At 37.0% G+C, this 15,347-nt stretch overlaps 1 protein-coding gene across 1 annotated transcript in view; it reads right to left on the reverse strand.

Annotated features, from left to right (window-relative positions):
• The window catches only part of LOC139695041 (cuticle protein 7-like), a 98,559-nt gene extending 87,096 nt beyond the window's left edge, over positions 1-11,463 (reverse strand). Inside the window, exon 1 of the mRNA XM_071593633.1 lies at positions 11,295-11,463. Within this exon, the coding sequence (XP_071449734.1) occupies positions 11,295-11,318 (24 nt within the window). The 5' untranslated portion in view covers positions 11,319-11,463. The remainder of the gene's footprint in view (positions 1-11,294) is intronic.
• Between the last annotated feature and the right edge of the window lie 3,884 nt (positions 11,464-15,347).

Genomic DNA, 15,347 nt, shown 5'->3' on the forward strand with positions numbered 1-15,347 from the left:
ATTAGATAAGGTTCAAAGCTAGCTGTAAGATTTGACAAAAATTGCTGCTAACATTAAGGAAATGTGAAAATAGGATGTGAATCCCTCCGAACACAAGAAGAGCAGGCGAGACTAACAAAGGCTTTTAAAAAGATATATATATACATATATATACATATATATATATATATATATATATATATATATAAATGTGGGTCGCGGTAGTCCAGTGGGTAGAGCGTTGAACTGCTGACCAGAGGGTTCCGGGTTCGATTCCCTTGCAAGGCACTCTGGGCACCTGCAGCTCCACCCAAGCTGAGAGATTTTTCGGGTACCAGGTCTTCCTGGGAAAGGAACTGGCCCCCCTACCCTGATGTGTGAATTTCACACGCCGTCGGGCTTAGTACTGGGTCAACTCTACCATCACCTACTAAACCGACCTTCGGGTTGATTACTGTGTTTATGGTTTTTTTATGTATATATATATATATATATATATATATATATTTATATATAATCTTCATTCCTCCATTTTCCTTTTGAACTCCACAGTGTTGAACGTGAAAAAATTAAGACATTTTCAATAATTTATTTTTATTTTTTATTTTCATAATTACAATATGCGTCCATTGACTAAATAATTTTTCTTTGAAGAGTGTAAAACAAAAATGTAATCCATCCAACTCGTATTATTCTTCTACGCCGTAACCTCGGGATAGCAATTGTAAAAACATTAAACACATACAGCACTGCTAAAGAAACCTAAATGTAATCTGAATTGGCAATTGCGAGATTAGTCATTCTATTAGAATTACACGATAGAATAATGTGTTCTAAAACCCTCTGCCACACACCTCCACGACAGTTAATAGGTTATAGTATGGTTGAAACTTTACTTATGATGTTAAAAACTCCAGTTTCTTTTCACAAAATTTTCGAAAAATATTTGGCCTCCCAGTGATATTATTAGAATTGAAGCAAAGTAAAAGTAGGTACACCTGTTTTTTTTTTCTAATTCTTTAATACTATCACATAGGTCCATGCACTTTTTTTCAAAAATTAGACTAGAAAAATTGCAAATGACATGCTTATTTTTCAAAAACGTGTCGTCGCCGACACTGAGAAGTCGTCACCTTGATGGACTCTGGTCCACTCTCCCTTTCAACTTGCTAACGTCCCCTACAGCTTGCAATGGACCCAATTCCGATCCTTGCCATTGCGACGCCACTCGAGCGCCTACCGAGGTCTTTGAAGTTACGCAACGTCCTTTCGCTGCTCTCTCTCTTTCCCAAGGCGATTACCCGCGGAGAGCTCAACGCCCGAGAGCTTGTTAATTCTTCCGAAATACGCCCTTCGACAGCTACGCCCAGGTATCACACCCAGATTTTCTGACGTCAACGGCCAATATGGGTTTCACGAAATGCGCTCCTATTTTGACAAACATAAATCAATTTGCATTGCAACTCGTTTCCCCGCTCCTGCTTCAATTAAGATGAAAGTTTCAGTAAGGAAATAGATTTAGTCCATAATAAGGAGGCCTGATAGCAACGTTAAGACTGGGGCAACGCTCCGATCGCTCGTAATTATTTGGAAACTTTTTAATTATCTCTGCATACAAATACGAAATTAAAGTATTGCTTTCAATACTTTTTTCTAGCACAGCAGGAGTAATCGTAATGATATATCGTTTGAGAACTTAGTGTGGTTGACGAGACGCTTGCAGGCTTTTACTCCATTTTTTAATTCTCTCGTGTTATTACATTCCATCTTTGCTTCTAATTAATACTACCTTGATCAAAAATTTCCCGGAATTTATTCAGAAAATTAAAAATACAAGTTTATTCATCTAAATCTATATTGTCCCCTTCAAAGTAATCCCCATCGACTGCAACACACTTATGCCAGCGCTTGATCCAATCCTCGAAACATTTTTTATATTCGGTTTTCGGTATGTCCATCAGTGCTTCCTGCGATTTTTCCATTACTTCCTCTCGGCTGCTAAAACGCGTTCCCCGTAATGGTTTTTTAACTCGATTGAATAGAAAGAAGTCACAGGGAGCCAAATCAGGTGAATTCGGTGGCTGTTGGATGGTATTTGTTGCATTTTTCGTCAAAAAATTACGAATAATGATAGCACTGTGCGACGGTGCGTTATCATGGTGCAAAATCCACGAGTTTTCTGCCCACATTTCTGGTCTCTTTCGGCGAATTGCTTCACGCAAACGTCTCATAACGCCCAAATAATACTCTTTGTTTACTGTCTGGCCTTCTGGCAAAAATTCATGATGCACTACACCGTTGTAATCCATGAAAACCGTCAGCATTGCCTTCTTTTTTGACTGAAAACGACGTGGTTTTTTTGGTCTCGGCTCATTTGGTGAACGCCATTCACTTGCCTGATGTCTGGATTGCGTGTCGTACTCATAAACCCACGTCTCGTCTCCAGTAATGATCCTTTTGATGAATGTGGGATCGGATTCAGCCTCGCAAATCATGTCTTTTGCGACGTCAACACGGTCTCTTTTTTGCATGAAATTGAGGTCTTTTGGCACCAACTTTGCTGCTACACGACGGAAACCCAAATCATTAACCACAATGTCTTGGGCGGATCCATAGGCAATGTTCAAGTCCTCCGCTATTTCTCTGATGGTTAATTTGCGGTTATTGACCAACATTTCTTTTACTTTATCAATTTTTTCACCGACTTTCGATGTCGATGGTCTGCCACTGCGTTCATCATCTTCGATTGACTCACGACCACTTCTGAACCGCTCGTGCCACTGGTAAACGACCGTTTTTTTTAGAGAATCGTTGCCGAAACACTTTTCCAACATTTCCAACGTCCGTGCGCCACTAAATCCGTTTTTTGCGCAAAATTTAATACAAGTTCGTTGTTGCAAATTTAAATCCATTTCTGAAATTGTAAAAAATCGCCAACACACACAGAGATAGATGTACTCTTGGCTACGTAACTTTTGCAAATGTCAAGTTATGACACTAAGATTTAAAGGGAATATCAACAACAGATGTACCAATTTAACAAAAAAAACAGAACTCAAATCGGAACGATGGGAGCGCCACACGGTGGTTATTCCGGGAACTTTTTGATCAAGGTAGTACATGAACAAAACTACATGTTATAAACTTGACTAACGGTGAATCTTTACTCTGTTATTCAATGAATTCTTGGTCAGTATTCCACAAAAAAACTACTTTTCCACAACAGCCACTGATTCAGTTAAAATTTATTTGCCCTGAATAAATTATTATTTAAATAAATTTCACTTCTATGAAACCTCTGTTAACTTATTACATTATCGACATGCCTATTCATATTGCTCTACTTTACCTATAGTCCTATGTCAACATATTCTAAGAACAGAGAACCCGAATCCAGCTGAAAGATTCACTAGGAAATATTTTTGCTCTTTGTTCATTAGATTCCCCAATGAAATGTATTTGGTCTTCGTTTGGCACTTAACCATGGCCTAAATTCACCAGCTGTTTAGTTAAAGTAGAATTTTTTGCTGTAAAAAAAGTACAATAATTTCAATGGATTTCCACTTGCCTCCATTATGATGACTTAATAGCAAATTTTGGCATGCAGTCATGTATGGTTTTCTTAAGTTACTTTCAATACCAAATTCATAGAATTACACTTCCACACTTTCGTGAAAATTATTGAATTAATATCAATTTAATTTGATGAAATTCTATCGCTATTGACGTTAGTATTTGCATTTTTATTTTTATCACGAATTATTATTTACAAGCACAAGTGTACTAATTAGACTCTCCTTGCCCATGAGGATAGAATAATTTTAGTTGGAAGATATATAGGGCAAATGTCTTTCCTTTCTTCATAGTGATATTTAACAGTTTTATTTCACTAAGCATTGGAAATAATCACCCTGTATGAACTTGAGATTTAGAAGTCAGTGAGATGCACACTTTAACTTCTATTAAATTTCTCGTTAAAAAAACTCACTTGCTCCAATCCCATTATCCTTGCTTTCTTGTGAACTTTTCAGTCTCAAGATATTCCATCTCCCAGGGGATATGAATGCAAACTTGATCTTTTACCTCCTAGTAATATCACATCAAGTTTAGAGCAATTGAGGGTATTATAGTTATCACAACATATTTTCAAGTAAAATGTAAAAAAAAATTAATCGTAATTGGAATTATGCCGTCACTTTTCGAAACGGAAGAATCTCCAAACTGCATTGTTTTCATTTATCGTGGAAGAATTTTCTTCTCCGAAAGTTTAAAAATTAGGTCTATTACTGAAGAATTCTGCATGTCCGGGTTTTCACCGCGTTGTTGTTTGAAGCCGACAACAGTTTCGCCGAAGTTTCATCCGGCGTCTTCAGGTCGAAGATCTTCGACCTGAAGACGCCGGATGAAACTTCGGCGAAACTGTTGTCGGCTTCAAACAACAACGCGGTGAAAACCCGGACATGCAGAATTCTTCAAGCCACCGCCGCGAAAATCTACGCAGCCATATAGGTCTATTACTGTTTATTGTAATGAAATAGCATATCTATTTTTCAAATTGTGAATTTTCTATGAATGGCAGGAAATACGTAATTCCGTGCTAACATTTCCAATGAATATTTATCATTCATTTATTTTATCAACTCATGCGCCAGTTGTACATTTCAGCTTATATTTGCATAAATGAGGATATTATTTTCAATTTTACCACATATTTTTTACTTGGGAATTTGTATGAATTCAACCCGTAGAGGGCTTCTAGTCGTATTAAAGGCTATGGTCGATATTTGCCAAGTAAGTCTGACCCTTCGATTTCATTAAATATTACGGCGTCCAATTGAAACTTTAACTTCGGATGGATCAAGCTCTAAATTTAATTACCCCTAATTCAAAATGGATCATTCAATAATCCCTAATTCAGCTACGGAATGGAATCCAAGTTAAATAAATGAGTTACTAAGCTAATCTGTCGGCATATGTGCGATTAATAACACATATAAAATGTTTTTTCATGCCAGCGGAGAGTAACCAAGGACTGAAATGATATCAAAATGCATAAAATTTCAAACGCAATTAGTAAAAAAACAATGTTGATATGTAGGCCCTTGATATCATTAAACTTTACCTGCCTATTCTAAATTCCAGTTACAATCTACGAACGAAATACCTAATTAAAGTTTTACTACAGATTATTTCGTAATGAGACATTTAAAGACCTTACAATGAGAACTTTCTATTGCTAGATAAAATTTTCCTCCTGACATAATGACAAACACCTTCAAAGGGGTTTTTCTTGTTTCCCTTCACAATTTGTATTGGCTCTTGAAAAAGTTTTATTTTCCTTTGAAAGCCGGAGGGCCTACTTCTTTTCACTATAAGCGAACTGTATTACTCAATCTTTGCTATATATTTTCAGTATATTTTCATTTCTAATCTATCAATCTGGAACCAAATAAGCGCATAATTATTTCAATTATATCGAATAAAATAACTAAAATGCCTCTAAAAGAGTTGTTTCTAAGCTATTTTCAATTCAAAAGTTTCATAATTTAATATCATGGGTTTTAGTTAAACTATTTTTTCACTTTCAGGCGGTTATTACCGTCCCTGGAGAAACAAAAGAGTCGGAAAAGATCATTTCCATAGATACGCAACTCGACAATCCGGTCATTAATAAATGTGAGCTCATGCTCGAAAGAAGGCTGGAAGCAATTTAAATGGCTAAAAAGTCCCTCGGTAAAGTATAATTAATTTACAAGATATTGGCTTGGCTACCTTCGAGGGCCATGACACCTTAAATTGGAAGGTCAATGCAGAAAAACTGCCCAGGATAGCTTGTAATGATAAAAATAACATCGGCTGAAAGATCTCTCGGGAATAGGAACAGACATCAGGTTAAAGCATTAATTATGATCTTAATCTTTCAAAGCAATACTACCAACAGATAATTATCATATACCACGTTATATTAATGAATACATTTTCTTGAAAAAATTATAAAGAAGCAGTAGAGAAAGGGTGGATGGATGTGCCACTAAATATTTCCATAGAAACTCTTTTCAAAGAGCCAACAGTAATGTCTTAATTTCAAATGCGTGAGGGTAATCGGTTAAATTTTAGAAAGAAGTTTTTACTTGGTGCAGCACGAATAATTTCTTGTGGCTTGAGTCCTTTGAGCCTCGAGCAACACCTCATATTGCTACGAGGGAAGCACAGAAATCTAGAATAGCTTCTCCGTTTTCCGGCGGCTAGTGGGGTTTTATTCCACCGGGAATATATTCCACCGAGTCTCCTGACTTCCGTGTGGTGAGTAGGTTACTTAAACTTCATCAGACCACAAGCTTTGGTTAGCTACCATTTACTTGTGGTTTATACCTGCGTTTGTACCAGGAAGGAAGGTTAAGTGGGGAGAAAGTAATGTAAGCATGACACTTCAAAGGAAAATGAAGCACAAAGGGACAATTTGGATCGCGTTGCACAGTAGGGTACAAAATTGAATAAAGCTTTTAAAAAATATTGCATTAATTCTGTCCACTTAAATAATCCATATAAATCACTGAATCTTCACTTTCCCAAAACCTACCATTGAGTTTATCGCTCCGTTTACTTCCAGCTAAATATATATCTAAAATATTCTGAAAGCCATTTTCAAATCAGAAATATTTCTGATTCCAGCAAGAGTCAATTGTTTATCACACACAAAAAATCAACCTAACTGGGATCCATTAAACTTAATTTTGCTGATAATTTATCCTTTTCGGACATCCAGCAAAAAAGCGAAAAAGCTTCCCATTGCTCTTCCTGCAGGAAGAGCAATGGGAAGTTATTTCATATAAATTAATACGATATGATTCATTCGACCAAGTTAAGCATCAATAAACGGGACTTTTTCTCATGTTGAAGGTCAAATGATTTTAGTCAGTAATAGTTATCGAAATTTAATTATTGTGAAATTAATTAATTATTTAACGCCCCAAATCCACTGGTAAAATTCAGAGCCTAATTATTCGTCATATCCTGATTTGATATTTTGTTTACATTCCGCCAGAAAATCACGAGTACACAATAATCGGTAATCAAATTGTTAAGTTGATTAGAAGAAAAATGGCCATCACCAAAGCTAATGAATACGATTAACCCACTAATTATTGCTTATTAATGAGATGTGGTACGGATCAGATGATTGGCGGTAAACGCTAGACCTTGTCTGCCTAGTGTTCCCCTCTCTGTGTTCAACATCCCATCGCCGATCAAAACGCCTTGAATCCATCTTTCCTGCCTCCTTTGGATTCCTCCCAGCAATCCTCTGCCCTGCCTCACCGTGTCTAGGACTTCCTCGTTTGTTTTCTTCTCTGTCCACTCCACATTTTTCATCCTTCTCCATGCTCGCATATTAATAGCCTCTAATCAACGCCTGTCATCTTGCTAAAATGACCAAGTTTCGCACCGCGTAAAACCATCCAGCCCAAAGACCTCAGGCCTACCCCCGCCCCCTATATATGTATGTATGTGTATATATATATATATATATATATATATATATATATATATATATATATATATATATATATGTGTGTGTGTGTGTGTGTGTGTGTGTGTGTGTGAGTGTGTGTGTGTGTGTGTGTCGAGATATATATTATATATATTTATATATCGATGAAAAAGAAACACTCACACGAGCAGTATGATATTTGGACGGCACAATAGAATACAAATAAAATAGATAACACTTAAAAGGACACTCACATTGTAGATTGTATGGAGAATGCCGAAAGTTCAAACAATCTACAATGTGAGAGTCCTTTTAAGTGTTATCTATTTTATTTGTGTTCTATTGGGCCGTCCACGCACACACATCTATATACATATATTCAAACACGAAATCCCGCCTAACGGCGAACAAATACTCATTCACATAGAAATAGGTATAAGGAAAAGGAAAAGGAATAGGAACACAGGTTTAATTTTATATTCTTAATTAAACAGAAGTATTTGACTGTGCATGAGATGTCTTGTCCCCTCCTTCTCCACACCCATGTTTTTAAAGTCTACTGTATAAATAATATCGTATTTTATAAGGTATCTTTTGACAATTGGTATTAATTCGGAAATTACTATCTTCAATCAGGAAATATCTTATAAAAATTCTAATACAAATTTTAGTGATGAGAAATCAATTTCAATTTATATCCATAAATTCATTAGTTGAACAGTTATATAACGACTTAGTTTTATAGAGAAAAACAATTCTGGATGGGTACTACTGAAGAGGGAAATTATTACACTATCTAAATCACAATTTAAACGGACATATACCCACAATAATGCATCAGTATTTTAAAAGTACAAATCAAAAATTCTAGCTTTATGAATAATATTTATTCCAAAACCACTCCAGGACATAAAAATTAAGTTGATCTGTGAATCACGTCTACATGATTCTGACTTGCCCCAGTTTCCCGAGAATTTGGGAAGGGATCAATTGAGCTCGAAGCTGGGAGTAGGAATTACCCCATTCACTCGAATACTCCGGTAAAATATTTCGTCATTGGTTTAACTGGCTCACGGCATAGGCCATGAGAGGTGTTCGCTAATACGTGAAAAGCTCTCTCTAAAATATGTAGAACGAGCTTAATAAGAGATCAAATTTTTCTCGTAGCATAGAGATATTTCAATACCATTACAAGTTTTTTTAAGGATTTGAAATTCCCTGAAGAATTGCCGCATCTTAATTCCTTTCATTCCGTTAGATAATTTTAAAGTAAACCGCAGACTAAATATTTCTAGGCTCGCAACTGAGAGGAATTTTCCCTATGTAGCTTATATCTTCATTCAAATATTATTCCGAAATTTTGACCCGAAAAACGTGGTCGAAATTCTTAAAGGGGACTTATCATGCCTAATACCTCTAGGAACTGAGTCAATGTGTTAAATTTTATTTAATGGCCCCAAGTATTATATCACAAAAGACTTAGGAATAAAATTAGAGTGGCAACTAGTGGCTATGGTAGGAGAGACCGTGTCAGTAAAATTATAGATATTAAGTGTAGAAAAAATATCTTTAATATGCCACTTTTTCCACGAACGATAAGGGATGAGAATAACATTTTCCGACCGCAGTAGAGTCATATCCAGGTCAAATTGTCTCGTGTGCATTCCTTCCCTACCGCACATGCTAGTGGTAGCCATCAGGGTACTAAAATAACTAAATACACCGACGTCCCAGGCCCAAACTCAATGACTCCTGGATTTTTCACCAAAGCCATCTTTTTGGAGACGCGTGGTGCTAATGCAGGAAATAAAAAAGTGTTGTGGGATTTACCAAATTTATTTTGTTCTTGGTCAATTCGGAGATCCAAATTTGAATATGTAAAATAGCACTTTCACCGGCTGCATTTTAACACGAGTGTAAATCATTCGTTAGAGAATAGGACAGGGGAACAGCTGGCGTGGATAAATCTGTCGAGGAAGCTACCTGTCTTGGAAATAGCTGGAGGTAAGAGAGGAGATAAATGCATGAAACAAAAAAAACTTAAACGCCCGTGATTTTACCTTTTAACCATAATGGATTTTCTACTCAACGTAATCAAAAGATAATCTCATGGACATGCTTTCCTTTTCAATGTCTTGACTACCATAAATAATCCCCCTTGGTGTATTTCTCAATGGGTACCTTTTTATATTCTGTAAAAAAATGGCAGAAATATTTCTTTAAAGCATAATGTATTGTGTTTCCCTGCCAGCAAAAAGATCCACATTTATTAATTCTTGCTCTCGACAACGTTGCGCAGATATTAATGTAAGTAAATTCCACACCATGTCACGCCGTGCATGATTATGAATTTAAGCTTTTATTAGAATTAATATGAGAGTCAATTACACACAATTTTATATAAATATGTGTCATCAGACTCAAAGTATTTAAATGGGAATACATTATGAAAATGACGGATATCACTTTGAAAGTTTGTAATAATTATCATTTGAGTCAATTACATACTGAAACATAAATGCACGCATAATTTGTGTCTTAGTATAGCAAAAATTAGACTTATTGGTTAATTGCAAAATTGTGCTTCTAAACTAGGTTTACAAACATCTGGAGTCTCGATGTTTTTCATTGAATTTCAAAATCTTCCGTTTAAAATTTATACCCATTTTGATTGTATATTTAAGTACATTTTCAAAAAAGTATGTAAATTATCTTATTAAAATGCCGTACTGAATCGAAAAATGGTCACTGGGAAAAAGGCATGTTAAATACTGTTCCTTGCTTCTGTGAAGTGACCAAATTTCACCTTTGCAGCGTGTCCTTGCCTCCCGTAAACTCAAATCCAAAATCGGCGCACGGGTAAAAGATCAGCTGCATTTCCGCATAATGTTTTCCCGAATAAAATAAACGAAAGGCTTTGCACAGATAATGTTGGTCTAGTGAGTTAAGATTTTAGATGTATGAAGATTTTATTACCGAAAACCATTAATGTGCCTTTGTACGTGCACTGGCCTAAAATATAAGCACGAAGATAGGTATTTGTTAAAGATTAGTACATATAAATCGTGTATGATCCAGCAATATGCTAAAGAGGCGAGGGAAAAGAAGAGTGAAGTCACTATCCAGTAGAGGCATTAGCAAATTTATCACGAGTTAGTTAAGGAAATATAATTCTTGTGGCTATTAGTTGGTAAAATGATTCTTTCGTCTTACTTTTAAACCACAAATTGCGCTGTGAAAAAATTTCATATTTAGTACGTTTAAGCGTTATCCTTATCTTATATTCATGTGGGATAAAAATTATTATGTCAATATTAAACTCAAATAGTTTGACTTTATTCCAACGAGTTGACTCATTCTTACAATCTATGTGTCTCTAGAGGCTACTCTTCTAGACTTACTAGTATATGTGTGACGTTCTCTGTACGATCAACATTAATTTTAATCCTTTGGGAAACTTTTCTGCAAATTTCATTGAAATCGGAAATCAAGACCTAATATTTTGAGCTCCTAATTCTCAATAAAAATTCAATACCATGTCCTACTTAGGTGTATTAACCTCTCCATTGTAATTCGACTATTTCTCCACTGTTCGTTTAATGAAGACGTTAATTCAATTCCGCACCGTAGATACTGCGACTGTACATATACCCCACACTAGGTGAGACACGAGATACGAGCTAGACTTCATATTATCTGTTTAACAAATGAATGAAGGACTGAAAGATGCCGAGAAAGTGTTGAAACATTAAACATGCAAGGGAGTAGCATTCAACGCTCGAGTTGGTCGGGGAGGTAGTCACCCACAGGTGGTCACGGTACGTACCTTCGTGTTGCTTATCCCAAACATTTCGACTTCTTCGATTCCCTTCGGGCCTTCTCGTTCGTCCACTTTATATCCTCCGCTGAGAAAAATCACACTCTCACCTCCGTGTTGAGCGAATGCCGAATAGCGTTTGAGTCTCGTCGTCAGCGCAGAGTGAAAGCGCGCCTCCGGAGGCACACTTAATGAGCTGAGAGGCGGCGGGGTGGGGGGCAGAGGAGAGGGAGGAAGAAAAGGGAGAGGCAATGGAGATGGGGATGGGGAGAGAGAGGGGAGTCACATCTGGGGGAAGGTCGGCAGAGGAAACCGGAGGCAGGGAGTGGAGGAGGTGTGGTTTAAAAGCGTTCCTAGTCTTAGGAAGAAGGCGTTCTCTCGGGAAAAGAATCTCCCGAGTAGTGCGGAGTGGGGTGGGAGGTTGATTTAGGTGAAGAGGTCAGGCGTGGGAGTCAGGTGGGGGAGGTTGGAAGGGATATGAAGTGGGGAATGGAGTGCCGGGCAGGTCCAGGAGTGGAATGGGGAGAGATTTTGCAACCCCCGCCATTAGCCGCGTTAGGAGATTTGAACGGCTGCAGCGGCGATGAAGTCGATGACTCACGGCTTCATGGTAGGTACCAAGGCGTGGAATTTCCAGGCAAGGTTTTCAGTTGTTTTTTGCGCACCTCATCGCCGTCGAGAAATGTAAGAAGATTGGCTAGTCGAGGAGGGAGGCGGAGAGGTTTCAGTAAGGCAAAGTCAACGCCCCAGCTTAGCATTTACACCACTTTAAGAGATTACTCACTCGTGTCTTTTTATATATTTTTTCCGCACATGTCCTGTACTATATAACAATTTTCCGCATAATTTACGAGCACATATTTTTTCCACGAACCGTAAATGTGTTGTGTGTAGATGTACGCAAATAATAAAAGGCTACGAACCCACAAAGCGGAGGCTAACTTTAAAGGAAACTGAAAACTGATGGTTGAGGCCGAGACTTTGTGGAAATCCATTGCGAACAGGAGTTTCAGAAATAACTTTGCAGCTTCCACATAAAATAACTTATTTATTTTCTACTAGTTTCGCTACACTGTAGCATCTTCAGGAACGTACAAAGAAAATATTCTTTTTTCACACATATATATACTAGTCCAAGTTGGTGTGGGTTGGGTGGGTGGGGGGGGGAAACTGACGCACTGCCTGGGTGGGGGCGGTCAGAGTGGGTGAGAGTGGTTGACTGTGAGTAGCGGGGGCTAGGGAAGGATTATGGAGGGACGGTTATTCGCAGGGGGGTAGATTGGCCGTAGGCGTCATTAGGGATGAGTTGTGGAATGTCCAGGAGAGGGGAATGGAAGGGAAAGAGGTGGTCGTTTGTTAATGTTTTCTTCTCCCTTAAGGCGGTTAAGATCTCCAATCCGGACTAGTATATATATGTGTGAAAAAAGAATATTTTCTTTGTACGTTCCTGAAGATGCTACAGTGTAGCGAAACTAGTAGAAAATAAATAAGTTATTTTGTGTGGAAGCTGCAAAGTTATTTCTGAAACTCCTGTTCGAAACTGAAAACGTTTTGTCGGTATGTATCAGTTTTCTGTATAGAATGCATGGATATTTTCCCATAACTATTGGTAAGAACTCAATATTACGCGTACGCGTATTATATGAGATAGCGAAGGTTAAAAATGGTGTGCAGTTTATTAGAAAACTTTTAACGTCACGCCTATATTCATTAGTTCTCCGTATTAAATACATTCTTTTCCTCAAATCTTTTGGCCACAACGTAATTTTTCTCTGTATGTAGAAAAGTTTTATAAAAATTAAAGAACGCCCAAATCAATATAATCCTTGACAGGATTATTTGTATCGTCGATAAACAAGTAAATAATTCTAAAACTATTAAACCTTTACCAACTCTTTTGTGAATGCATAACACTTATCGGCACTTAAATAAAAGTATTTATTCTACCATTGATGGGAAAAAGTTCTCAAAACACGATTGACGCAAAATAATTGAAGTCCGTGCTATAAAATTATTATAATGTTCGTAAATAACTTATCATTAGTATTTGTTGAGTACGGTATGTTTGGTCATACATTATTAAAAGATACAATTCTAAGCGGCGAATTAACGAGAAAAATGTGTGTGGTTTGTGCTATCATCGGATTGAGATGTATGGTCATTGGAGATGAATATATGGTACCAAGAGGTATTTTCTAATTAGCTACTACAATGGAGTCAATAGAGATGAAACTCCTAGCGCTGGCATTATAATTCCTAGTACACAAGAGTCCTTCCCATTTGGGATATTGAGTTTAATCCTAATTTGAAGTGGTCATAATTCATAATTTCACCAGCTGAAATCCCTGCTTTTGCTCGAGAAAAATTTGATAATTTAATTACCTAAACGTAATTACTTTGGCATTTAATATGGATACATAAGTTTAAAATTAACCATAAATGGATTATTTTTTAATATTGATAGAAATATTCGCTTTGGAAAGCAGCATTGATAAATCTTGAAAAAGCTGTTGGTATCCATATCACAATCAATTTAAGATGACTTCCAGCGATGGCATTGAAGTCGCACCGTACATTTTGTGCAAAATTCGTTCTCTTCCTTCTGGTCTAGAGTTTATGCACGTGGAATTCTTAGAGACGAATGTCAATAGGGTTCGAGAAAAGCAAAAGGATCCCTCCGGACTCTTTGCCATATTTCTCCACTCATTCGATTCCTAATCTCATATTACAGTCCAAACTTTCCATAAAAGTACGAATTTCATTTCAAGAAAACTTTCCCTCTGGAATAATTGGATATTTTCGACAATTTAAACCTACTCTCATCAAAGGTTACGTGGCATTGAGAGGCTTCGCTCTCGAAATTTTCTTCTTAAATTTTCATTTTTCTCTTCATCCTTAAATAAAATTTCCTTTGGTTCGTAGTCAAAAATGCGTATTATATTTCAGCTACATTTAATACTTCCTTCTCTTTTGAATGAGATTAGATAGACTTTCTTAAATCTTAAATTATGTAAGAGCTTAAACATCTCAAAACAGCAGTGCCCTGGAGATGAGTGAAGTTACGTGTAATAAGAATTATTACAAAAAACAGAAAGCATAACGGAGCTGAAAAAGTTTTATTGCCTGAGAAAAGCCCAGGATACGACCTATACTTGTCTTAAAATGTATGAGGCACTCAACTCATATTTTTTTCTTTCAAATTTTGTCATGCAAAGAGATTATATCGGGGATTCTCCGGCTTCCCACACCGAGAGCCCGCGCCCGAATCCCGGAGTTTCAGGTATTATTCAGTGCTATCCCGATCCCTTCCTCGGATGCTGTTTAGAACCACTGCAAGTAGACACTGACCGTCAGATAAAGCATTATACCCCTAGACAAGGCAGATAAGGGAGCATTGGAGCCCTTGGCGTCTTTCCTTAAGAGTAAGCTGATGCCGACGTCAGGTTTCTCTCCACCCATTCTTCTCCATCCCCTAAACATCCTACCCATACCAAAATACCCACCTTTCCCAAATGCCACAAATGACTTAAATTGTCCGTCACCTTTCCTAATAAACATCACGAAGGTTTTATCGCACGCATGATAGGTCGGTGCTGGCATTTTTTTGCGTTAAGAATTTTTCAGAGGCCTCGGGAGGAGAATGCTTAAATTTTGGCTAAGGTATACAATTAATATCCAGCAAAAGAGACAAGGGGAACAAATTTTGAAAGCAAATAGAGTAACAAGACTTACAAACGACTCCATATTCAGGAATAAGAACATGCGAACGGAATCAAAAACAAAAATATATAAAGCAGTAACAATGAATATAATGACATATAGACGGTCAGAGACCAGAATGAACACGAAGACAATGGTATTCATCCGAGAACAAGAAGAATGAAAATATTGAGACAGAAGGAAAACACGAGAGGGCAGGATAAAAGAAAATGAGGAAATAAAACAAAATAGGTAGCATCATATTTTACATCATCAACTCATAGTAATGTGAAATCAGCTCATAGATCTATAATAGAGGAATTAAACGAGAATATTAAAAAAAGGTCAAGAGCAACTGGAAGC

This window comes from Hetaerina americana, unplaced genomic scaffold, assembly GCF_022747635.1.
Source record: "Hetaerina americana unplaced genomic scaffold, ioHetAmer1.1.p SCAF_6, whole genome shotgun sequence".
NCBI classification, from domain to species: Eukaryota; Metazoa; Arthropoda; class Insecta; order Odonata; family Calopterygidae; genus Hetaerina; species Hetaerina americana.